Raw genomic sequence first — 24,267 nt, 5'->3', positions numbered from 1 at the left:
TGCAACCATCCGTTTTTGGCTCATTTATTTGCTGATTTAGGAAAAGAAGTATGTTGCTTGTAGGATGGGTTTAATCCTTATTAATGCAGTTTCTTAAATTTTTCAGCTGCTTGAGGAATCTTTGAGCTGCTTGGATTTCTGACAGAGGATTAATGTCAGTAAGAAATGTGAGATTGGGACATCACAAGTCTCATTCCCTGTGCTATCAAGCCAGGCTGCTTCTCAAAGAAGGGAGGCAAGGGAGAGCGCATACATCTAGGTCTCACTAGGGAGAAAGGAAAAGGTTAGTTTAGACCTTCTTCCTGTGCTTTTATAAATCTCTCCGTGCTAATTATTCAATGCTAGAGTGCTTCGGTTTGTATTTCAGCCGTCTTATTAATGAAGTTGGTAGATTTTATTCTTTTTAACCGTGGATGCTTTTCAGCATAAGCAAACAAAGGAGAGCATGGAAATCTTGCCAGAACACATCAGTCGTTTTTTCATGTTTTTTTTTTAAACAAAATAAAGCACACACCTCATGTTGGAGGCTTTCCATGTCCTTTCACAAATGTAACGTGCAGTTATATACAACTCCAGGTTCTAATGCAGTTAAATTTTCCTTCATCTTGCAGTTTTCCTCTACTGATTCTCTCTAAAGAAGAAACGAAAAATGGAACAGCTGAACTCCTACTATTGCATGGAGGGAACCAGCTGAGATATAAACTCACAGTGGAGCTTAGTGGGTGCCCAACTGCCTTTTACCACTGTCTGATTTCTAGATACGCAGTGCCATCCTTTCCTCAGCTCTTTCAGGGACTTGACCATCTTCTTCCCTCCATCTTCTAGCAAAAGAATATAAGCTGTTGTATTTATTTTGCTTTCACTTTGTCTGAGTTTATTCCTCTCTTTGCATTTGTGTATTTAATTGCCTTGAGAATAGCAGGTAGCAATAGGTAAAGGATTGTACCTGAGATTAAGTGGCTATTCAATGGCTATTTTTGTCTATTGAGACATCCTTTGCTAGGGTATGCCATTCAGACTGGAGATTTTGAGGTGCTTGGTGTTTGCCTCCCAAATCACAAAGGTCACAGCTGTGTGCCATGAACGCCCGAATTCCTCACCCCTTCGTGTCTGCTGTGATATGAAATAGCATTGTGTCAGTTTGGGAATTTAAGGTGGAATAAAGGGGAAGTGCTTGAAATTTGAATTTGAAAAACAGAGACTCTTGCTTTATGTGCTGTCTTCTCATAGAGCACAAACCTCTGAAGCCATGAAGGTGACCTGCCTTTTAGGTAGCCATGGTGGATGACTTCAGCTTGGATATTAGGAACAATCTTTTCTCCTATGGAGTGCTGATGCACTGGCACAGGCTGCAGAGGGACATGGTGGGGTCACCATCCCTGGAGGTGTTCAAGGAACGTGGAGGTGTGGCACTGAGGGATGTGGTCAGAGGGCATGGTGGGGTGGGGTTGAATTTGGTTATCTTAGAGCTCTTTTCCAACCTCTGTTGTTCTATGACTTGGGTGAAATGCTGCATCCCATGTGTAAGATGCTCAGTAAATACAACATTTAGTATCAGTCAGAGGCATTTAGTTTTTCCGTTTGACAAACTCCCACACATTCCTTGGAATGTATTTTAGGTGCTCTGCTGCGAGCATTCCCATGGACTGTTTGAGGCATATTCTGATGTTTCCTGAAGGGTCCTAGAATACACCAGACATGCTTCAGAGCCGAGACAGAGCAGCCATGCTCCTGGAGAGCTTTGGCAGACAGTGTTTCCCTGTCACTGCCAGACATCGCTGCTGGTCTGCTCTGATTTACTGGGGTGGCAAAGTGCTTTTCATAGATCATGTGCTTATGGCATTCATGATCTTTTAATATTTCCAGAATGGGATTACCTTCAAAATTTATGGGAGCTAAATATCCTTTAAGCACTCTATTTTTCCCCACGTAGCAGTAGTATTTCTCCCAAACTTGTTCCTGAGTGGACTTAAATGAAGAAGTGTGAATTCAATGTCAGAAATTTGATTAGAAGTCCCTTGCTCTGAGTAAAATAGTGTTACATACTACCAGGTAACAGCAAGAGACCTAAAGCTATTGCAGTATTTGCTAGAAAACTTCCTTCTCACTTGCAGCAAATGCAGTAAAAAGGTCAGTGGGCACTTCACCCTCCTCTTTAAGCACCGCAAAACCAGAGCTATTTGGTGACCTAACAAAATCAGCCCACCACTGGTGGTGCCCCCCCCCCAAGCAGTGCCATCGCCCTGCACTGAAGCTACTGCTTGTGGAATATGGGTACCCTTCTGTGGCACCATTCTGCTGTTAGCTCTGAAGGAAAAGCTGTGAGCATCTGTCCTGCAGTCATTTGGGTTCTAACTCCTGCATTGCATGAGAATCCTGCAAAGAATTCTTCCTGTTGATGTTGGAGGAAGGCAGAGAGAACTCCTGGGAGACCCAACAGTGTTACGCAGTACTTACATTTCAGTGCATCAGAGCTTTAAGAATCAGCAGTACGAACAAGCAACTAATTTGTCATGTTATTGAAGTTCTTAGAGTATCGTCAGGGTGTTATTGTATCCTTTCTTGTTGTTGTTTTGCTTTGTTTGAACAGGGCTGTGGAGTGTTGTTTTTCTGCTCTTTTCCTTGAGGTATGCAGCAGCTCTGATGTATCTAACACATCTTCCTTATTTTTTCCCAGATAAAATTATACCAATCCTTTCATATTCTCTGCTCTCTTATGGGCTCTGGACAAACACTCCTTGTTTTCTAGACCAGCCACGTAATCTGTGCATCCTGTGTTTATGGCTATAGATTATCTAACTAAAGGTTGTGTGAGTCAATGTGAAGCAGTACTCAGGGGCGAGTTGCAGTGTCCTGCTCTTCTTTTGTTAAACACTCCCGCTTTCTGTCTCCTGCTTTCCCAGGGATTTCTAACCTCCCATTGGCTCAGATTGGACTGTATTTTGCAGTTTACGTTCATTCCAACATTTCCTCACTGTGCAGCTATCTGGTGTTGTTTCTGCGTCCATGACGGCGGCGTAGTGTAAATGAGTTTATCTTATATCAGATGGTTCAGGTGCAAGAAGTTAAGGGATTGCAGTAACGTGAATTTGCATGCTTAGTGCACAAACAGCTTGAAGGAGCAGCGGCAAGCCCTGCTTTCATCCTGCCTGCCAGCGAGATCTAGATTAGCCAGGTTCTGTCTTCTTCAGGTACCCATACATTGCGCTTGAGGTGTAATGAACTCTCTGACTCCTAAGGCACAGTACATTCCGCCTTCATTTCATAGCCTGATCCTGATCCAGAACATCCTTGCTGCTGTTCTGGTATGACTGATTGAACAGTTTTCTAGTAGTTATTAACACCAATTATTATAGTATTAGCACTGATCTCGGCACACTCAGAAGTGGTCTGTTATGGAAGTCAGTATTGTAGCTTCTTTGGCAAAGCACTAATTGTTTTGTTTCTAGAAGGGACAAATTTTTAGTAGCTGCTGTTTTTTTTCTGTTGAGGGTGTAATTAGGTTAATTGTATTCCCATAATCACATGGTTAAGAAGAACTAGATCTCTCTTTCTAAGTGATTTTGGATAGATCACAACTGTGTGGTTTGGCAAATCTTGAATCATTTATACAATAATGAATGCAGAAGAAAACACCTACATCTGTACTGAATTTTTGTCCTCTGTAAACCAAATGCTACTTCATGGTCTCCTGCACTGCTTCCTTTATGCCTTTGTGATGAGAGCTGCTGTGTATGTGCATATGAATGAGGCAGAAGCAGCCATGGGAGCAGCTAGCTCCTGCTTTGTAGCCATGCACATCTGCCCAGAGCATGCAGATGTGTGCATAGGAGTGCAAAAAGTACGTGTAATGAACAATATAAAGGAGCTCTGCACCCCTTCCTCACATGCTTTCACACGCTGGCATGGACAGCCCATAAGTTGGCTCGTGCCTACAGGGCTTGGAGCAAAACCACATAAACTCTGGTTGCAATTTACAACTTATTGTAGCTAAATTAGCAGCAAACAATAGTATGGAAGTTCAGCATGTCCTTCTAAATTGTTGAACTGAAGTGACTGTCAAGCTCAGGACTTGAGGTTTCTATGTGTCTTCATTAACAAATTCACAGGCACCTTTGGTTAATAGTAAAATGTGGTGTTGTGGTATTGTCAGTGAGTCCGTAGGCAGCACTTAGGTCTGGATTTGCTCCAGCTCCCTGCAGAAACTGGATCTTCCTAAATAAGGAGTTAATTTTTCTCTCTTTTTTTTATTTCCTCAGGTTCTCGAAGCCGGCACCAATGTTCTTAGATGATTCCTTTAGGAGATGGGCTCGTATCAGGGACTTTGTACCCCCCTTTGGAATTAAAGGACAAGGTATGAGAGATCTATGCAGCTACCGAATAAAGAATGTGGCTCTGCAGATACTTTGTTTTCTTCTTGTATCGTTTGATCACGTCTTTATTTTATAGTTGTTGCTATTTGTGTGCTTGTGTAACAAACGAGAAATCTCTTTAGGTGCCTTGGTGGTGATTGTGATACCTCCTGTCCTGCAGCTGTAATGTGGCAGCAGGGACGGCATCTCAGGTGTGCTGTGCAGGAGCCAGCAGACTGCAGCAGAGGCCTCGAAAAATAACACTGGCTGCATTGACTGCAGGAGGACACATCCCCTTCTAAATGGGCACATGAGGTGCACAAGGCTGGGGCATGCTGCCTGCCCAACGTGGAGGTGGGATTTGCAGATTACACACGGTGTCAGCTAGACTTAATAAAAATCATTCCGTTAAACTGAATCCAAATGGAGAAATTCACCAAAAGGGGATGACGGAATGGCTCTGGCAGCCCTCGTCCTGGGTTTGTTGCCAGCTTGTATCACCACTGCAATGTTATGTAAATCTGGTGTTTTATATTGGATTTCCTCAGTTAAAAAGAGAAATGAGAAATTGCCATTATTTAAGTGGCTGAGAGCTGAAGCCATGGGACGGAAACAGTTGAATGGGTTATTTTTTTTAATGCCCTCCTGGGACTGAATTTTGTGCCAAGTTTCAGTCTGGAGCAAGTTGTGTGTGTGGGAGGGTTGAATTATAAACTCCTGTAACCCAGGATTTCTAATGGCTGTGCTGACAGGCTGCGAGTCCTAGCGATGCGAAAGGCGCCCTTTCATGTTACACATCACTTGGAATTCTTGCATCAGTCTTTTCTGGCCGGTCCCGCGGGACGTCTCCTGGCTCAGTTGAGTGATGGGATGATGGGATCAGCACCTCATTAGGGCTTTCAGTCGGAGCAATCTGATGATATCCAAACAACCTAGGCAGGCAGCGGGGAGATAAGTCACGTGCTGGTGCAAGATGAAGACTGTCCAAGTGGGATGTGCATGGGAAAATACGTAGTCAGGGGGGATGAGAAAGCGTAGATGGACGTGCCTGTGTTGAAACAGATGGGGCTGGAGTTTTGCTGGGCTCACATGGTGACGCCAGCAGCTGGGATTTTCAACGTGAATCAACCGAGGAAGGTGCTGGTGTTTACAGAGCCTGATCGTAGCTGGCGTGCTAATGGGAAGGTTGTGCTGAGAACTTTGGTGAATATTCTATTCCCCAGTGTTTTCAAGTAACTGTGGTCCAGTCCAAGCGCAAAAGCTTTTTGTGTGAAATACACTTAGTGGATGAGCTCACTTTCAGTAATGCTGCATATTCCAAGAAACTTAGAGAAACTTCCCTGTAGTAGCTTGAAAGTACTAAAGTTATGAAATTGAGAGGCTCTGAGCAGCTTCAGTGATAATACATTCTGTTCTCATTTATTAAAGTTTCTTTCTGTTCTTCGGGCTTCTAGCTAAAAGGTCTTTGAACTCATAGCAAAGTTTTTCTTTGCTTTGTCTCCAGAAAGAAAAGTCCTTTTCTATCCACCGCTTGGTGTTCACTGGTCTGAGAAAGAACAATTCCAATTTTGCAGACTTAATGGGAAAGCAGCTTTTGAAGAGCATTGTTTACTGAGCTGCACTAATTTGGAGTAACACCTCTGGATAAATCACATGCGGGAGAGTAGAAAACGGTCAGGAATTTTAAGGGCAGGACTCAGCTCTGCAAAGGCGGTCATATCAAGAAGACAGCATGCAGATCATTTTGACAGTTCTTTAGAGATCTTCATTTTCTTCAGAAAGAATCCGATCGCAAAGATGATTTTTCCATCTCAAGATGATAAAAAGCATGTGGTATAACTTAGAAAGCTTAACATTCAACATCTTTCCGGAAAGAATGCACCTTTAGTCCTTTGGCCATTATCTGATTTGGCCATTAGTGTGTGCAAGGGGTTTTTATGGTCTAGACTTCACTCTGTCCAAGAAGAGCATTTGCCTTAGGCAGCTCCCAAGGTGAATGTTGTTCTAAGTATGAATGCATTTGCACTCTTGATGTCCCTCTAAAGATTCTGGTTCTGAAATAAACTATTGCATTTCATGTCAGATTGGAAACTGCTGCTGTTGTTGATTAACCATGTTGCTGATTACTTGTCTGCTAAGTGAAAGAAGCGCAGGTATAAGCAGTTGGTTTCCCTACTTCCTTATGAACAGGAGCTCATGAAATGGCGGGTACGGTAAGGTGGTTCCTGAGTGTTCTGTGCAATGAATTAGAAATATGAGGAGGAATTTTTGAGGAGCAGCGTACCTCTGATCCCTCTGTTCACCCAAGATTAAGGCCTACTTACCAGATCCCAGTCGCCTGCTGCTTGAGACAGAAGCAGAGCTGACGACTGTCTCAGCGTGGGAGCCAGTACAGCAGATTTAAGGCATCAGTGCGTTCATCACAGATGTCTGTAGCCCATTTTGAGAACTCTTGCTCTCTCTGTGTGCAAATGTGTCATATTTTCTGAAAAAGCATGATGTTTTTGCTTGCAAGTTTTAACCCCAAACAATCTCTACAAGTATCTCTTCGGCCTTCAGTGAAACAATGGCTCTAGATTTCCCACAGCTGTGGCTTCTGTAGCTGGCTGTGAATGTATGAGGATATTTTTCAGAATCTAAATTAGGATTTTTTAAATGACAAAGAATGACCACATTATTGAACAGCCCATTGTCACATTTGACTGCACTTACTTTAATAGCGAGCCTGCCAGTGTCATGTTGGGCTTCGTTGTCTCCTGCTGAGTGACTTGGCAGAGCCAACAATAGGATGTGTCTCTGTGGCTCCTTGGTTGCATCTCTATTAGTAAAGAAGCCTCGAAGGAAGTTGATATTGTTGTACAAAGAGATTAAGTCCTCGCACCTTCCCGGAAAAAGAGAGTGGATGTGTTTTGGCTTCCTACCCAGAGAGGTCACCCACCTGTATGAGCATCTGAACCTGTGCATGGACTAGGAATTAGAGGAGGGTGTTTTCTGGTCCTGGTGGTGAACACAAGGGCTGTGCTTACTAGTATTTAATAGGAGATGCGTGTGGGACGCTATGCTGCTGCCTGTTTGTTCATGTGTATGCAGCCCAAAGAAGGGATATCTTTCAGGAACGCGATTCAATTACTCAGCTTTGAGTTGTCAAGATCAGACTGTAGCAAGAAGCTGAAACTCTAAAAGCTAAATGGTAAGATGTCCATGGAGGACAGCTCAAACCCCAAGCACCCTCCTGTGTCCCAGGCTATTGTTTCAGAACTGGCTGAGATGTTGGAATACCTCCCATGTTCCACCATGTGCAAGGCTCTCGTTTGCTGTTTTGAAATGCTTCTTTTCCAGCACTCCCCAGGCCTGTTCTTGCAGCTTTTTTTTTTGGTCTGTGAAGAGCAAGGAGACTGTAACAATCTCAAGCTATGAGTTACATGTGTTACACTGAAGGTTTTCACGGAGTTATGAATGTGTCCAGGCTGTCCATATGGTTGCAGAGTTCCTCTGGCAAGTGCATGGCTTTCAGGGTTAAGTTTGTCAATGAATAAGCAATGGAAAATTGTTTATAGTGTTAGTGAGATTATTTATCCCAGAGGGCCTCCTCCCAAATTTACCTCTAAAGCAAAAGGAAGGAGTTATTTGGAGCAGGGAGAAATACCTGACTATTAATAGAATTTCTCAGTACATGTGGCTGAAGAAATATAAAAGGCTTTCATAAGAAAGAGTAGCTAGTATCTGGCATCATCTCTGTGTAATGAGGATGGGAGTTGCTGCAGGGTTTTTTAAACTTAAGTGAAAACATATGGCATAGCATACACTAAAGAACTAACAATGAGATGTGTGATATCTCCTTCATGCACTTGGTTGGTAATGGTGTCATCGCATAGCAGTAATTATGGGTCTTCACTTCTACCTTTGTTTCTGCTAGATCATTTTAAGCAGGGAGGCTGCTTTGCTGGCCCAGCATTGGTTTGGAGTTGAAGGTGATATTTATTTCTCAGGGAGTGTTTGTCACGTTACCAGCTCAGCATTTACTCTCACCAGCAATCCAGAAAGCCATTTTTCCCCCACTGAAGTATGAGAATATTAATAACATATTTTAAGTGCTACAGATTTATTGAATGTAACATGTAGTCCTGGCCAGTGGACTTCATATTTTCATCTGATACAAGAGGGATGTTTACCAGAGCACCAATACTAATAGATATATTGTGCAAGGGTTAATTGTTCTCATGCTCAGTTTTATTTGAATGTTTTCCTTTGTGTGAATGCTGCTGGGAAGAGCCGTGGTTCAGTGCTGCTTAGCAGTGCTTTCATTAGTCTCTTGAGGGAGAGGTCATTCATCTTCTGTGAAAATGTTGACTCTTCAAGTGTGCAAAGATGGCATATCAAAATTTTATCAGGAAAAGAAAACCTACTATTTTCTTGATTTTTTTTGTTGTTTTTTTATTTATTTTATTATTTTTATTTTTATTTTACATGGTTTTTCTTCCCATCTGAAGGGAGGGGTGTCATGTGGTTAACTCTTCAAATCGTGATACCTCCACATTAACTTCCTTGGCATGAGCTGTGTTTTATCTTTGAGCAAGCATATTCACTTGGTCATCACGACTGATATCCACAACTGGAAAAGTATGTCTTTCCCAACCTGCTCTTGAAGCTCTTTACAGAAACTGAAGTACTGTATGCAGACGTCTTTCCTCCTTTTTGGCTGTATCTACCTGACAACGAGATGTCTTTCTTCTGCTTTAATTCTCCAACTTTCCTTTGATTTTGTTATCTACACTCTGTTGTGCAGATGTTTTCCCTGCTGTGAGCATTTTCTTCTTTTCCACGCATTCTTAACTACTAAGCACAATGCACAGGCATGTATAGCTGTTAATTCTGTTCTGAGTAGGTATTAACACAACATTGTTTCTTCTTGAATTTGATCAAGACAGAATTCTGAACTATTTCCCACTAGAATTTTACACTTGACCAAAATTGGTAATAGTTGCCATTATCACATGAGAATATGTCTATAAAAATGTTGCTATTTCCGTAGGGAATCTAGCTGATTATATAGTCTCAAGAAATTAAATGAGAGGTTGTGGGTGTGGGAGGAATGTTCAAGTTTCGAAAGAGGTAGAGGGACATCTTTTTGTTACTGAATAAAGCCTTTGAAGGGAAGAAATACTGAGGGTTTTGAGGTTAAATCAACCTTCACTCTTGAGGTCTCTTGAGGAAAGTACAACCTTCCACTGGAGTCCCTTTTTTCAATTAAAAAAAAATGAATGCGTTGTTATCGAATGTGCTTAGAGAATAGCTCTTCTCTGAACCACTGAGAAGCAAAAAGTGATTGAGGGGGATCTTGAGCCCCAAGTTTGCAGTTAATTGGGTGATTCCAAAGTAAAGTTCTTCCCAGCAGAATCAAAGTGCAATTGAGACGTGAATGCTGTTCCTGTCTTCTGCCTCTTAGAGGGAAGAGCAGGTGTTCTCTGGTTGTTTAAAGTGCCATATTGCAATGCTTCTGCAAGGCTCAGGAAAATTAGAAATTGCTGTAGTAGGTGTTGAGGAGGTTTGTGGCCTTGAAGATATTGCTTGGCCACCTGAGAAGTGGCATAAAAAATGTAGCAATGGAAGGAATAACAGTCCTCTTTAACACCTGCCTTTGTTTTTCCTCTTATCTTTGGACAGCTCGTTACAAATCCTTCAAGGTTCACTTTCGTTTGGCATGGATTAAAGGCTGTTTCTGCAGACTTTATTGCTACCCGTACATCATAGTTGAATGTGGATCAAAATGGTTAATGCATGGTTATTGCAAAATGTTGCCCGTTTTCTGGCATAATTGTTTTTTAAATTAATGTTCCAACTTTCCGAGCCATGGGATTATGTTGGGAACTAAGCTTGTATTCTGAAAAAAGCAAACTCTTGGTTGTGAAGAAAAGCTTGGAAAAAAAAAATCCCTGAAGGCTCTAAAACTGCGATGTAAATCAAGAGTCCAAATGTTATGTATTTTATTTATATCTTGTTATAAAAAAAGACCTTAAGGGCTTTCTGGAGCTTACATTTACCACATGCCAGGATTTCCTAAAATTGTTAGGGAGGCTTTTTTTCTGTCTTTCGTTTTGTATTTTGTATCTATACAACACTAAATATGTGTCTTCTACTATAATTAAAATTCATCAATGGAAGTATTGTGATATTGGAAGCAGTGGTGGATTTAAGTGCTGTTGTTAAGGTCCATGTCAAGCAAACCACCTAAATCTGGCACAGCTATAACCTTAAGAAAACACTGACTTGTGTTTACATACAAGAGCTGATCTGAGGACAGATTCCTGCAGTTTGTAGCTAACTGTCTTGGAGAGCCAGTTCACGTGTAAGCAATATGTCTCGAAGCTCTGGAAGTCTTTGTGGCTGCTTTTTCTTGCACGGACATCACTAAGTCAGCTGATCAATAAAAAGAATTGCTGCAAGGATTTTCAGACTTCCTTTGATTCTTGTTGTGCTCACTGGGTTTCCAGCTTCTCTAAAATACAGACTGTGATCTGGATGGGGTGTTCCTGGGACAGAGTATGTGGTGGGACCTGAGTCTGTGTCTTTGAAATGGGTGCTGGGATGGCACATCCTTCTGTAAAACATCACTTCATCTCCCATACATGCTGTTCTGTGACCCTAATGCATACCCTTCAAGTTCTTATTGGTGGCAATAAGGGCAGGTAGACTTGCTGATTTTACAGGAAGATGTCTGGAATAGTAAATCTGAAATATTACAGCCCTTTCTCTTGGCCATTTGAGAGCAGCCCAACATGCCTGCTTTTAGAGCAGGCAGAAAGCAGGACCTGTGAGATGGTGCAGTAAACTTTGCAGAGTGAAAGGTCTCAGTTTTTTTAAATGATACTAGCAAGAAGCTTATGCATTAGGAACAACAGTGCTAAGTGTTGTTGACATTTACAGTGAAGGTCTCCACTCTTCCACATAAATAACAGATAAAAATGATAGAATTCAGACTTAGACTGGCTCTCACTGTGTGGTCACTGCCCGCCTAATTTCTAACTATTTACTTTTAGTTTTTCCGAAGTCTGAAAATTTCAGGGTCAACCTGAAGTCAGGATGTACTTTAGTTCAGAGAAACCGTGCAGTCCTGAGTTGCTTTTGAATCTTCTGCTGTTATATGGAAAAGCTGATAGAATATATCATGTTAACTCAGGATTCTTAGATAAATGTGGTTAACTCCTCCTCTAGATGGGAGGAAAAAAATTGCTCTGTTTGTATAGTAATAGTGCGTGCACAGTGGTTGATAGACAAATGGGTTAAATAACCTCCCTCAGTCCTCAGTAACCTAAATTCTCCGTGACAAGAGAAGAAGTATAATAAACAGAAACTTTAGCTGTGGAAAACTGTCATAGATTGCTTGCCCTGGTGATGTGTTCATTATTTAAAACTGAGAGGATGTGGAGGCTGTGATGACTGTGCCCTCCAAGGATTGCAAAGATTGACTCATTTGGAAGCATCACAAAGTGATTCTTATCCAGCTTGGTGCTGGTAGGAGCCCCAGGCAGGTAGCTGGAAAACCATTCTGTTGTATTTTGTACTCCCTGTTTCTTCTTGCCAAGCAGTGTGCTCCGCTTCTCAGGGTAGGAGGGAGGAAAGCACTCTGGCTTTTCTGAAGGGTGCATTGCAGGCTGTTAGGTGGAGCTGGGGATGGCTTGTGTTATTTTAACTTCTCATTCCGTACAAAAATTGGTTTAAATGCCATGTTTTTAGAAAAAAATCACATGAACACTAATAACTGAAATATTTGTGCCCATAGCGCTTGTATTGTCTAGCTTGTTCTCGTATATGGGATTTTGATCCTAAGAGGAGCCGTGCTGAGATACATTTCACCTCCCAGAAAGTGTGGTAACATTTGTAGCACTGAGGATTTGTAGCATTTGCGCAGCCACTGCCATTTTGATGGGAAATAGCACAAAAATGATCCAAGGAATGCCTACCCTATGAGGAGTTGAGGCTGTTCAGCCTGGAGAAGAGAAGGCTCCAGGGATACCTGTATCTAAAGGAGGGCCGTAAGAAAGATGGGGACGAACTCTTCAGGAGGCTCTGTTGCGATGGGAGAAGGGAAAACAGTTTCAAACTAAAAGAGGGGAGATTTAGACTAGATGGAAGTGTTCACTGAGGCAGCCATGAGTTCTGCTGGGTCAGAGCTGGTCCTCCTCAGAGCTGCTGTGGTCTCTGCACCATGCTCCCTCAGGTTTCACCTCTCCAGGCATGCGATGCTGACACATGTCTGCTGGGCTGGTTTGCTGGGGTTCTGAACCAAACAGAAATAGCTGAAATGTTTCCAGGTGGGAAATGTCTCTCAAAGAATGAGACCTGCCTGAATGGGGATGTGTCTGAGCTAATGAATTCTGTTAAATCTGAGTTGGCTGTATGCCTTGGCCGTGGGAACAGGAGGTGAGTGCAAACTTACCTGTTGCTTGTAACAGGAAGGATTTTTATCTTTTATCTTTTGTAGTACTGAGAACATGTATACTCAGGGCCCTCCTAGCCCCTCCTTGGTGCACTTGTACACCCACCAGTGTTCCGTTCCTCTCAGGTACCAAGCAAAAGAGGTGCATCTGAATCCATGCCTTGGTTTCCTCATAGTCTGGGTGAACCATCTACCAAAAAAACCCCACAGATTGTATGCATAGCTGTTGCCCTAACTGAGCAATCTCTCTTTAAGCATGGGTCCATAGAATCATTAAGGTTGGAAAAGACCTCTAAGATCATATAATCCAACTGTCAACCTACTATCAATGCTGTCCGTGTTAAAGTAAGGGCCATACACTGTTGATGCCTTTAAAAATAATAAAATTGATGGAGAAAGCCTGGCAGTTATCAGGAACAAATCTTGCTTTCCTGAAACACTGCCCTTGGATTGATCTGCTCAGAGTCCTTCAGTTTTTGCCATGTTCAGTGCAGGTAGGTCACTGGTGCTGTGAGCAATGTACCCACCTCAGCAGCAGTGTAGTGTCCAGCTTCTAGCAGAGTTCCAGCTCAACTGAAAAGATATAATGCCTCTCCCCTACTCATACCATTAGCTTCTCGTTTTAGTAGTTCTAGTTCTGTATGTGACTTCTAGTGAGGAAGATCAACTGGAGAAACTGGCACTGAGGGCATCTGGGCTGCCTTCATGGCTACCACGAGCCAGCACTCAGCAGCGAAGTACTTTGTTTTGAGTTTCAATCAGCAGTTTTGAGTGATAACACTTCTGATTTGTGCTTCATCCAAACCTCTTTGGATGCCATGTGTTGTTAGATTGTGTTTTTTACTGAAGAAATATCTCCCATTTAGCTATTTTTATCTTTTCTGAATGTCCTATCTGGTTTAGTTTGTGCTTTCTTGCTGAGTGATGGGAATGGGGAACATCCCCATTCCAGATGCTGCCATATCCAGTCCTAAAGTAGTCATATTTAATTCCTGAACATTTGCTATGAAGGCACTTCTGATAAGTTGGCAAGATGAGAAAAAAAAACAAATCAGTGGTTTTTGATATAAAGCATGGCCTCCAGGATTTGCAGAGTGTTAATCTTTGGATGGTAGAGCGAACCTGGCATGAGAAAAGCTTGGTAGATGGGAGGTTGCAGCCCTCAGCATGGGATTCTTTGATCTCTTTTTTCTGAGAGTGTGGGAAAATAACCACAGTAATGTATACCATGTAGTAAAAGTCAGCGTAAGAGACAGGCCAAGGAGAGGGCTGTGGCGCGGAGCCATTAGAGGTCGCGACAACCTACTGTTGTTGCAGAAGACTTAGGGAAATAGCATTCCTGTTGGAGAGGGTGTCTGTTGTCAGCATGTCAGAAAGAAATCTTCAAAGGAACGAAAACAAAAACTGTTTCGGTGAGCAAAGTAAAGTGGCTTTTACCCTACAAATTGTTTCTTTCCTTATTCTACTCCTGAACATTGTCTTCTTCTGAAAGTAACCACAGCTCCCAGCTTGCAACAGTTGGCAGGGACTGTCAGTAATGCCATGTCAAAAACTCATTAAATTGAGAGGAACCATCTGTGGTTTTCTGTTCTTCACCTTTTTATGTCTGCCTTGTGTCTCACCAGTTTCTTGTCGGGCTTGAAGTTGTTTGACACATTGGCTGCTTCGGTCTTGTGTGTTTGTTCTACACCTTCATCCTGCAGTTTCTGCAGATTGATGGAGCATAACTCATACATAAGAATGAAAATCTTTGCTTAAAAAAGATGCCCAATCTATGCCAAATGCCATAAGTAGCATCTATCAGGGAAACTATTTATGTTCACTGTAAGCAATTACTTGATGTCAGTCTTTTCAATGTTACTGTGTCATTTTTAATCTCCCATAAAGAGATGAGGCTTATTTACTCCTTTTGACTGGATGTTTCCTAAGCACTTTTGAGCCAATTGACCAGTATGCGTAGGGAGAGGATTTAAGAGATAATTGTAATCTCCTAAGGAGGGTGGAAGGGGACTGATTGTTCACAACCTTTTCCAGTGTAGTTGAAGCTAGGAGAAGCCGGATTCAGAAACAGAAAATGAATGTGTCCCTGTGAATTCAGGAGGACTGTGAGCTCATAGAACAGAAATTACTCATGGCTGCCTGATACATAGAACCTATACCTAACACATGAAATCCCTGATTTGAAAATAATGATATGCTAGAAGAGTATTTCAGAGAAATACTATTTGCTGGTCCTACATTCAGTTCACCACTTAGCTGCATAAAAACTTGCATGAAAGCAAGCACTGACAGTGGCATTGGCTTTTCATGTCTGAAGTGTTTGTGGAACTGCAGTTCCAGGGAAGTGGGTGTGAAACCACTGCCTTTAGCTGGAGTATGTCTGTTTCCTAGCACTCTTCCTCTCAAGTCATTTGTGCACTACATCAAAACTTGGCTCATCATGTCTTCACAGACAGTTTATAAAGATCATTGTCCAGAGAAAATAGGCATATGCAAGTAAAAGTTGTTATACCCGATATGAACCTTGTTTCCTCCAAGCAACTGCTTCAGATGCGTTACATCGCTTTGTTTTTCATTTCTGTTAGAAATGAGAGCTTCTTCCTAATGCCTTCTTCTTTCTCCCTAGATAATTTGATCAAAGCCATCCTGTCAGCAACCAAAGATTACCGTCTAACTCCAGCTCTTGACAGGTAAGATGAGACCTTTTAGGGTAGTAGTCATTGAAGCAATTATTTTCCATGTCTTAAATAAATTTTGCCAGAGGTTGGCTGTGCTTTGGAGGTGGATCAGGAGCTGGAAACAGTCCTTTTTCCAGTAAACTGTAAACTCAGAGAGGCCTTTTAAGTCAAACATGAGTGGAAAAAAAAGCCTTTACCTTTTGAGTATTTCCTAATCTTTTGTTTCCTATGGTGTCACAATACACTCTCTTGACTATTTCTCAAATAAGTAAATAGCAAGTTTTCAATGAAGACATTATTCTTTTTCAGCCTTTCTGACAAAGCAACAGGATCACAAGAACCTCTTAGAGGGAAGGAAGGGTCTGGCTTGTTTTAACAAAATGTTTCACAAATTCCTTACTCTTAAGGCAGGAATGTGTGATTGTCCAAGCCTGTGCCAGGATGCGATAGCAGTACTCCAGGGTCCTGAGGTATTTGGATTGATGCCTTTGAAAGAAGTTCCTTTGATTCTTCAGTCCTATTGTAGAGCTTGCCTCTGAGACTCACTGACATGTTTATGACCAACTTCCCAGCATTATTCCTTTAGTCTTTCCTATTCTTATTTTCTGTCATTCCTTCTCTTTGCCCTGCAGTTTTGGTCTAGTGCTGCCTCCTGGGTTGGAGGTACTTTCCTTCAGAAGTTGTCATAGGTTTTCACAGGGCCATTATCTCTTCTGAAAGTTCTTTGGTACTCCTTTCCAAGCGGTGATGCTTCCTTGAACCCAGGCTAACAGCACAGCTCCTGCTTTCTAAACACACTAGTTTATTTCCTGGACCAGCACCCTTTCTCCCAGTTTTCCACGACAAAGTTCATGAGTTTCTCCAGCCTTTCCACAGCTCTTGCATGGGTTGTAGATCTTACCAGCTGTAGTTACAGGTGGGAGTTCATTTCTGTATCGGAAGTTTCTTCTTATTTTCAGTCCCTCTGCTAATTTAGGTTGCTTTGAAGTTTGCCAAATGAAGATTTGGTTGTGCTTCCCAAAATGTTCTGCTGGTGCGATCATTAATGAATTACAGTCCTGGCAGCAAGGAGCATCTGCTGTTTTGGATTTCAGAAGTTGATGGAGCACACTGTTGAGGGAAGGCCAGCTACTTTTCCATTTTGTATCAAGGTCAAAACAGCCAACAGTTCCTTTCTGAGACAGCTCCATTGTGGAGGGAGGAGGGACCTGAGGTTTGGATCTCTTTCTTCCTGCTCACCCTTCCGGGAGAAAGTATGTCTCTACCCTTTACTCATCTCTTTGGAACAGGCCTAATTTATGGGCTGAAAAAAATGCTCTGTTGTGACAGAGTTGGGTAAGAGATCATAGACTCATAGATGAACAAATGGTATAAAGACTTTCTTGTCCAATACCACTAGATGCATCTAGTCTGTGATGTACAAGGGGTCAAACTAGGAGATCTTTTGAGCCCCTTCACAGGTAGGTTTTCTGGAGTCTAATAAGCTGATTCTAGGAGTAGGAAAGATGCTCCAAGTTCACCTTCTCTTTAGGATGGTGTTGCATCAACATTTTCTCTGTTGGCAGAGACAATGTAAGAAGCTATCTTTCCTTCTTCTGTGACCTGCACTGTTGTTCCCTTCTTTCTCCATGTGCTGGTAATGTTTAGGTTAGAACAGTTCAGTTGGAAATGACTTACAAAGATCATTGAGTCCACCTGCCTGACCTCTTCAGGGCTAACTGAAAGTTGAAGTGTGTTACTAAGGGCATTATCCAGACACATCTTGAACAGATAGGCACAGGACATCAACCACCTTGCTAGGAAGTCTGTTCCAGTATCTGACCACTCTCCCAGTAAGTAATTTTTTCCTAATACCTAGACTGAAGGCAAGCTTTAATTTTTTTTTCTCTTAACCTAGGTCATTTCATTCACCTCATTTGCAGACCTTCCCTCCCACTCAACAGTTGTGCAGGGACAGCGCTGGAGCAGCAGCACAGAGGCAGAGGAATAGGGATGGGTGGGGAGGGTGAGCGCTTCTGAACCTATTGAAACAAGCATTCATGTAACCACATGCTGACTGCAGCTTTCCCGGGGGAAGGGTGGGAGAGGCAGGGGAGGTGAGGTCAGAGCAGTGCGTGAGAGCAAAGGAAGGAAAGAGGGGATTAGAGCTGTGTAGTGGGGGATCTACACCAAGCCTGTAGTCTCATCCCCACCCAAGCTTCTCCATTTCTGTCCCCCTTCACAGGGCTATCCCTTTGAGATGTTAACTTCACTTATGTCCTAGAAGCCCTGGAAGTGAACTTGATTGTTTGACTATTCCTGTGTCAAAAGGGCATCCTGATGCACCTTTTCTGACACAGTGTACCGACTTGGTGCTGAAATGAGGCAAACTCAATCCTTCCGGGTATGCGTACACCTTTCATCATCCTAGAGCAGCTTTGTCAACTCACTCCAACTAATCCCTCCATTGTGAGCAGAACGTTTTGTTAACAACTTGCAGCAGCTGGAGGGCATGTGAACAAATGCTAGAGTTCACTTCTGTAACAGTGCAAGTGATGTCCTGCTTTCTCAGTCTTTCTCCATGTCATCTTTATTATGGCTCCTTTGTGTTGTAGTGCTTTTGGTAAGGTGCTTCTACTCCAGGGCAGGAGGTAGGTAAAGCTGCAGTTGTTACTGTGGTGGTAGTTGAAACTCAGCTCTGAGCTTTCCTGGAGAAAAGCAGAACATTTTGTACTGCTTCCAGGTGGTAAAGAAGGAAAACGATGAGTTTGAGCTTGTAACGTGGTATTTACTAATACAGTATATAAAGTAACAATGAGAAAGGAACTTGATGGAGCAGGAGAGGTGTCTGTATCCCTCCGGGCAGATAGCACTGGTATAAGAAGCAGCAGCCAGATCAGACCAGCATATGCTAAGCCTCCCTAAGCACCAGTTGTCCTCAAGATGTATTTTTTTTTTAATTACTGTTACATCTTTCCTCAAAGCATTCAGTTCCAAAGTTGCGTAAAGGAAGGCTTTGTGGGTTTTTTTCCCCTTACAAATCCCTGAAGTGTTCTGACAAGGGAGGAAGAGGAAGTAGGAATTGCTATAGTGCGTACATGTGCTTACAGTACTGTATTGTTCCAGAATGTCAACGTGAGTCCTGGTCTTGGTGTAGATGAGCTCAAGCTCTGAGCATATGTGTCAGAGGCTGCACATCTGGCTGCAGCTCCCAGATTGGGGCTTTAGGGAATGGCTTTCTGGTCTGGAAAGTCCATGACCCTCCTTCATACCACCCGGGTAGCAAAATGGAACAGGGGTTCTGTCTGATGATTCAGTATGCAAGCTGTTCTGGGAAGGCTTATGGGATTGGCATGATATGTTAGTAAACCAGAAGGTGTTTGCATACCTTTTTAGGGAAACCACTGAGCTGTGTAACTGATGCTGCCTGCACTGTGTGTTTCTTTAGCCAGCAACTTGCCTGGAGTCAGCAGTTCAGCTGCACCGGTGCCAAGTGTCCAGACTACTGGTTAGAATGTGGGGTCAGGTGCCCAACACTTCCCTCTCACAATGCCATTAGAGTTGCCCTACAATCTTCTTACTGTCCCACAGCGTGGCTGGTGTTGCAGTGAAAGTGTGTAAAGCACTTCCCAGAAAAAGAAAAGAAAGGAAAAGGAGATCAAAGACTAAACTTTAGGTTCTAGGGGGAGGGTGGTAAATAGAGAATTACAGTGTCCCATGCTACAGTGACAATGAAATATGTTCTATATTTTTTGTTAGTAACTGTGAAGATGTTAAATGGCAATTATGTCTTTTTAAATCAGTAACAATCAGCAAGACCTGAAGAGTATTTAAAGAGTTAAATAAGGAGTACTCTTTATTAGTACTGCTTGCTTTTTAACCCTTCTTGGAATGTTGGCTGGAACAGCAAATGTAAGAGATGCAGGATGACAGTAAGTTAGTTGATGAGCTTGGTTTGTAGGAAAAATGCTGGAAAATTTGACATAGACCAGAGCTAGGCTGGCAGCATAGTTGATGTTGGTTGTCTTGGGTTTTGTGGAAATAAAATCTTTTCATGTAAGTGGGATATCTTTTAGATAAGCTAGAAGCAAGATAAAGGTAAACCTTTTTGAAGGCAGACATTAGGTTTTTGTCTCTGTCCAGCATTATGCTTTACACAGTGTCTTTCAGTTCTATCAGCTTTTTAGGAATGGAATATGATGCACAGCTTCTAAAAGCTACTGTCAGGGCCGAGAATTAATTCTTTAGTGAACTTCCAATGCAAGTCTGCTGGCAGGTATTCCCAGTGACTAAGGCTGATCTGGAGGAAATGTGAAATTGTACAAAACATCTGCTGGAGCCAAAGAGTAGGATTGTGAGGGATTGAAGTGTTGAGTGAGTCTTGACCTTTCCATAGGGCTCTCTTTTGAGCAGTGCTCCTTTACTGGAGCTGAACCAAAAATCAGGCATCTCAGAGGTGACAATGCAGACCATGCAAGATGAGAGTTGTATTCTGCCAACTGATGACTATAAAAGGAACATCAAAATGATGTACATATACACGAAATCTCTGTACAAAGGGGGTGGTTTGGAGCAGCATTAGCTCCGCATGCTGGTGTTCCAGAGTCAGTGCTTCAGAGGTCTGGGGAAAAGCTGAAAGCAGCTCAGAGAGGTAGTGCAAATGTGAGTCAAGATCTAGGAGAGCTGCCATAGCATGAGGCATGTGATGAACTTGGTCCAGTTTGTATGGTCAAGAGAAAATTAAGAAGGGGCTTTGATTGGTCTACAAGTGCTGTGTGGGAACGGGGCCATAACGAGAGGCCGCTCGGACAGCTTTGGCTGATGGAACTGGTGCTTCCCTCGTGTGTAGCTAATGCTCACCAGTCTGACCCAGGGCTGCTTATCCACCTCCAGGCAGTTGTTTACACACAGCAGTCTCTCAGGGAGAGCATCACATGCATATGTGGAAGGGGCTGCTGACTGCAGACGGTGCTTTAATTCAGCAGAGAAGGGAAGGATGTGCTCAAGTGGTTCAAGGCTGAAATGAACACATCTGTATCCAAAACTGGTAAAAGCAAGTGGGTAGAGGGGAGCGTCTGTAACTTGTAGCCTTTGGATTTCAGCATGGTATTTTTCATGAAAAACTGAAAATAAGAGGAGTTGTGGCTCAGAGACAGATGGAGAAAGAAGTTACAGTATTTCACTCAGTGCTCTGTTCTTCAGGAGTTGAAACTTTCTTATCTAGCATGCCTGTTTTCATCTGTAACTTCACCTGGCCAGAACCAAAGTGTTTTTGCTTTCTCTTGTGCAGCATCTTTTCTTTACAGGTTGTGACAGAACTGTTCCCTTCTTTGTCACTCAAGTGCCAGCTGTTGGGACTGGCTCTTTCTCTTTCTTCCTTGCTACAGTATACTTCCTGAACCAGACCTTGCCCCTGCTTTCTCCTTGTCACCAGAACTGCGCCAGTATCAATAAAATTCTTCCTCTGTTGTTGGATTTTATTATCACAAACATCTCCACTTCTTTGTCCCTCAGGGACACAAGCGTATGCCTATCTTCTTGAGGAAGTGTTTTCTCTTGGAAAAGCAGCTGTTCCTGAGCGCTTTCTGGGTGCTGCTCTGTTAATTGTGTGCAGATCTCCAGCTAATGGCTGTCAGCAGGGTAACCCTCAGTGGTTTGCTGAATCTTTCAAGTGCTCTCCAGCCCCGCTTTGCAGAGACAGACCCCACATCAACAGAGCTTTCCTCGTGCTGGCTCTTCAGACGCATCTCAGTGGGGCCAGGGAACAGCCTGGAGGAGACCATTCAGCTGTGCCTGGGGTAGGACGGCCCCCCCAGTGGAGATCTGCTCCATACAACTGATTGCCTTGGACCCTTTCCTAAGAAGGTTCTGCAGACACGTATTCCTGCAGTGAACTACCAAAGCTGGAGGCACAGCGCCAGAAGAGCCAGCTGCGTTTGGGATTAGATGGCTGGAAAGAAGTCTTCTCTCTGTCTTCAAAACGAAATCACTTTGTAACATCTGCTGCGGAGTTCTCGTGACTCATGGTTCCACGAGAAACCGTTCTCTTCCTTCTCTCTCTGTGTCTCTGTTAATTAAGGTTATTTTCCTTCCCATTCCATCAGTGTATGTGTTTCTTCCTGGGGAGAGGATGTGGGCAGGTCCTTTTTCTGTCCATTAGCGTTTTTCCATTTCTTGAGTTCTCATGAGAACAGTGACATTTTAGCACTCGACAAGGTGAGCACACCCCAAATAACCTGACAGGGATTAGCTGGGAGAGGACTGCCTCACTGAGCCTTTGCCTTATTGTTTTTTCAGTGCTAAGTGAATAAGGAGGAGATTTAACTAAACAGATGGGTTTGATTCAAGCCAATCATAACAGGGGTTTTGGGAAGAAGACATGCTTGTCCTGACAGCCCATCTCATCAGACCACACATGGGGGGAAGCGTTGAAAGCAGTTTATCACATGTAATGCCTGGGCTTGATGGGGTGAGATAGGGATCAAGTGTATCTCTGTCCTCTCCTTAATCCTTCATATTCCAAAATGTTTTCTGGAGTTCTTGGGTAGATGCAAACTAAGTACGTGCAGTTCTGTGTTTGAAATCATGCGATAAATGTCATCTCTTCCTTCTGTGCTTCCTTCACAGTCTCAGCTGCCGACGATGTATTATTGTGGGAAATGGTGGAGTACTTGCAAATAAGTCGTTGGGGTTAAAAATTGATGACTATGATGTTGTTGTCAGGTGAGTCTTTGGCATCACGGTTTTCTTGTCATTTATACAGTTTTGCTATCACTTAGCATGCTATGCAGGCAAAGGTTTAACTTGCACTAGTGGCAAGATCCAATGTTGTGAAAGTATTAACTGACATGGAAGAGGAGAATAAAAAACATACATGTTTAAGCTACAAAGCACAGAATCATAGAATCATTTGGGTTGGAAAAGACCCCTAAGGGTCATCTGGTCCAAATCCTCTGCAATGAGCAGGGTCACCCACAGCTCCATCAGGTGCTCGGAGCCCCATCCAGGCTGACCTTGAGCATCTCCATGGATGGGGCTCCCACCACCTCTCTGGCTAACCTTTGCCAGTGCTTCACAGTTAGGGGGGAAGAACTAGGAACTATGCAATGTAGCATCTCTGGACACAGTAAACCTCCACAAGTGAGGACCCAGTAATGGTGCAACAGGAGTAGATATGCCTTGGAAGCTGTGAATGCTTTACCTCTGTTTTGCCATGGGTAATGATGTTGAATAAGGGAGCAGAAGCAGAGTGACATTGAGTGTAGATGACCACAGTCAAAATTAGGACTTTTTGCTTTTGCTGGATCGTGGACTGAAAAACATGCTGATACGGGAAGTCGTAGGTCTGGCCAATAACTCATAGTAATAAATCTGTCTAGTCGGGGAGGTGTTCTGGGTGAGTGGAGATTAATAAACATAATACCTGTACTAATGGAGAGTGAGTGAGAGTGTGTGTGTAGGAGGGAGGGGGACACACTCTGGGGAGCTGCAGACTCATTTGTCTGACTTGGAAAAAGCGCAGAGCTTTAGGGCAGGTTCTGAAGCATGAGTAACAAAATATTATGATGGTAAGTAGGAAAAGTGGGATAAACTGCAGTGTGACTTTAGAAAAGCAGGTTTAATGGAGTCTAAGCTGGTATTATTTTTCCTTAGTAAGATAACTGATTTCATATCAAAGGGAATGTAACTGATCTCTGAATATTAATCAAGCATGAGATGTGGTGGTAAATGGCAAATTCTTAGCTAAGGTGGAAGAAAGAAAATGAGTACTAAAAGAATTTAAGGCAAAGAGAAGATGTAATTTAGCAGGGTGCACGTGAGGAAAGAATGGAACAGAATAATAAATACCTGCTCAGCTCTGGACAAAGACCAAGAAGGTCCTTTTCAGTCCTTTGTTCCTGTGAACCGTTCCATTTCCCCAGCATTGCTCTGGACAAGGCGATGGCTGCTCAGAACAGGATGAAACTTTCACAGCCCTAATTAACCCCACTATTAGTGGCTAACGAAGAGCTTGTACTGCTCTTCAGAGTCTGGTGACTTGCAGTGATTTGAGCTGAACTGATGTTCATTTATAGCCTCTTCTTGCTCTCAGGCTGTTCACAAGATAGCAAGAGAATGGTTTCAGTCTGTCTGTACTGGGCCACCCACTAAAATTTATATCTACCGTTTAATTTCAAAATGAAAAGTTCAACCCTTTCTGCCCACATCAGTAAATCTGAATGTTTGTAAGCTGAGAGGATAAGAGGGCTGCCAAGCACCTGTGCTGGTTGCAGGTTGGATAAAGGAGAGAAAAGTCAGCTGTAAAGGTTAAATGAAGCCAGGTGGCTGGAAGTGGGACCCGAGGAGGTGAGAGCAGACTTCTTAAACGTATCCACCTGCTTCCCTTGCTCATGTGGAAGTCCTTTATGTGTAGCATCCTTTTTTTATGAGTTGCAAAACTCCTTTGAAGATCAGATTTGGGACCTACATGGTGAATTTGATGGGAAAAGAAAACACAATACCTTTATTGTCAAAGGAGTGAGCCAGCAGTGTTTGGAGCTTCCTGATGCACTTCATGTTGCCGTGTGAGGACTGCTAGTTGCAGCAAGATATTTTTTATCTGTTGGTAAAGAGACTCAGATCAGCTTTGCCAGCTCTAGAACAGCTTGAGGTGAGTTTCTTGCTGCTTTATTGACAGAGTGTTACAGTGTAGATATTATCCCCAGCTGTTTTACCTGGCAGGAGCTCTTTGCAGCTGTTACCAGGGCTCTGCTGTGTTGAAATGCCTCCTTACAATACACTGCAGAGGGAAGAAACAAGTGTCTGTCAGCAACTCGTGAAA

General features: G+C 42.9%; 1 protein-coding gene across 4 annotated transcripts in view; it reads left to right on the top strand.

Annotated features, from left to right (window-relative positions):
- The window catches only part of ST3GAL3 (ST3 beta-galactoside alpha-2,3-sialyltransferase 3), a 142,484-nt gene that overhangs the window by 81,394 nt on the left and 36,823 nt on the right, over window positions 1-24,267 (top strand). For all 4 annotated transcript variants that reach the window (XM_065740358.1, XM_065740375.1, XM_065740367.1 and 1 more), the window contains 3 exons: window positions 4,260-4,354; window positions 15,416-15,479; window positions 22,074-22,169. In XM_065740358.1, coding sequence (XP_065596430.1) covers window positions 4,260-4,354; window positions 15,416-15,479; window positions 22,074-22,169 — 255 coding nt within the window. The remainder of the gene's footprint in view (window positions 1-4,259; window positions 4,355-15,415; window positions 15,480-22,073; window positions 22,170-24,267) is intronic.

This window comes from Cyrtonyx montezumae, unplaced genomic scaffold (assembly GCF_038088225.1).
Source record: "Cyrtonyx montezumae isolate F1298 unplaced genomic scaffold, pur_monq_1.0 scaffold_1, whole genome shotgun sequence".
Classification (NCBI taxonomy): domain Eukaryota; kingdom Metazoa; phylum Chordata; class Aves; order Galliformes; family Odontophoridae; genus Cyrtonyx; species Cyrtonyx montezumae.
Note: the sequence above shows the minus strand (reverse complement) of the source record. Positions and strands in the feature narration are given on the sequence as shown.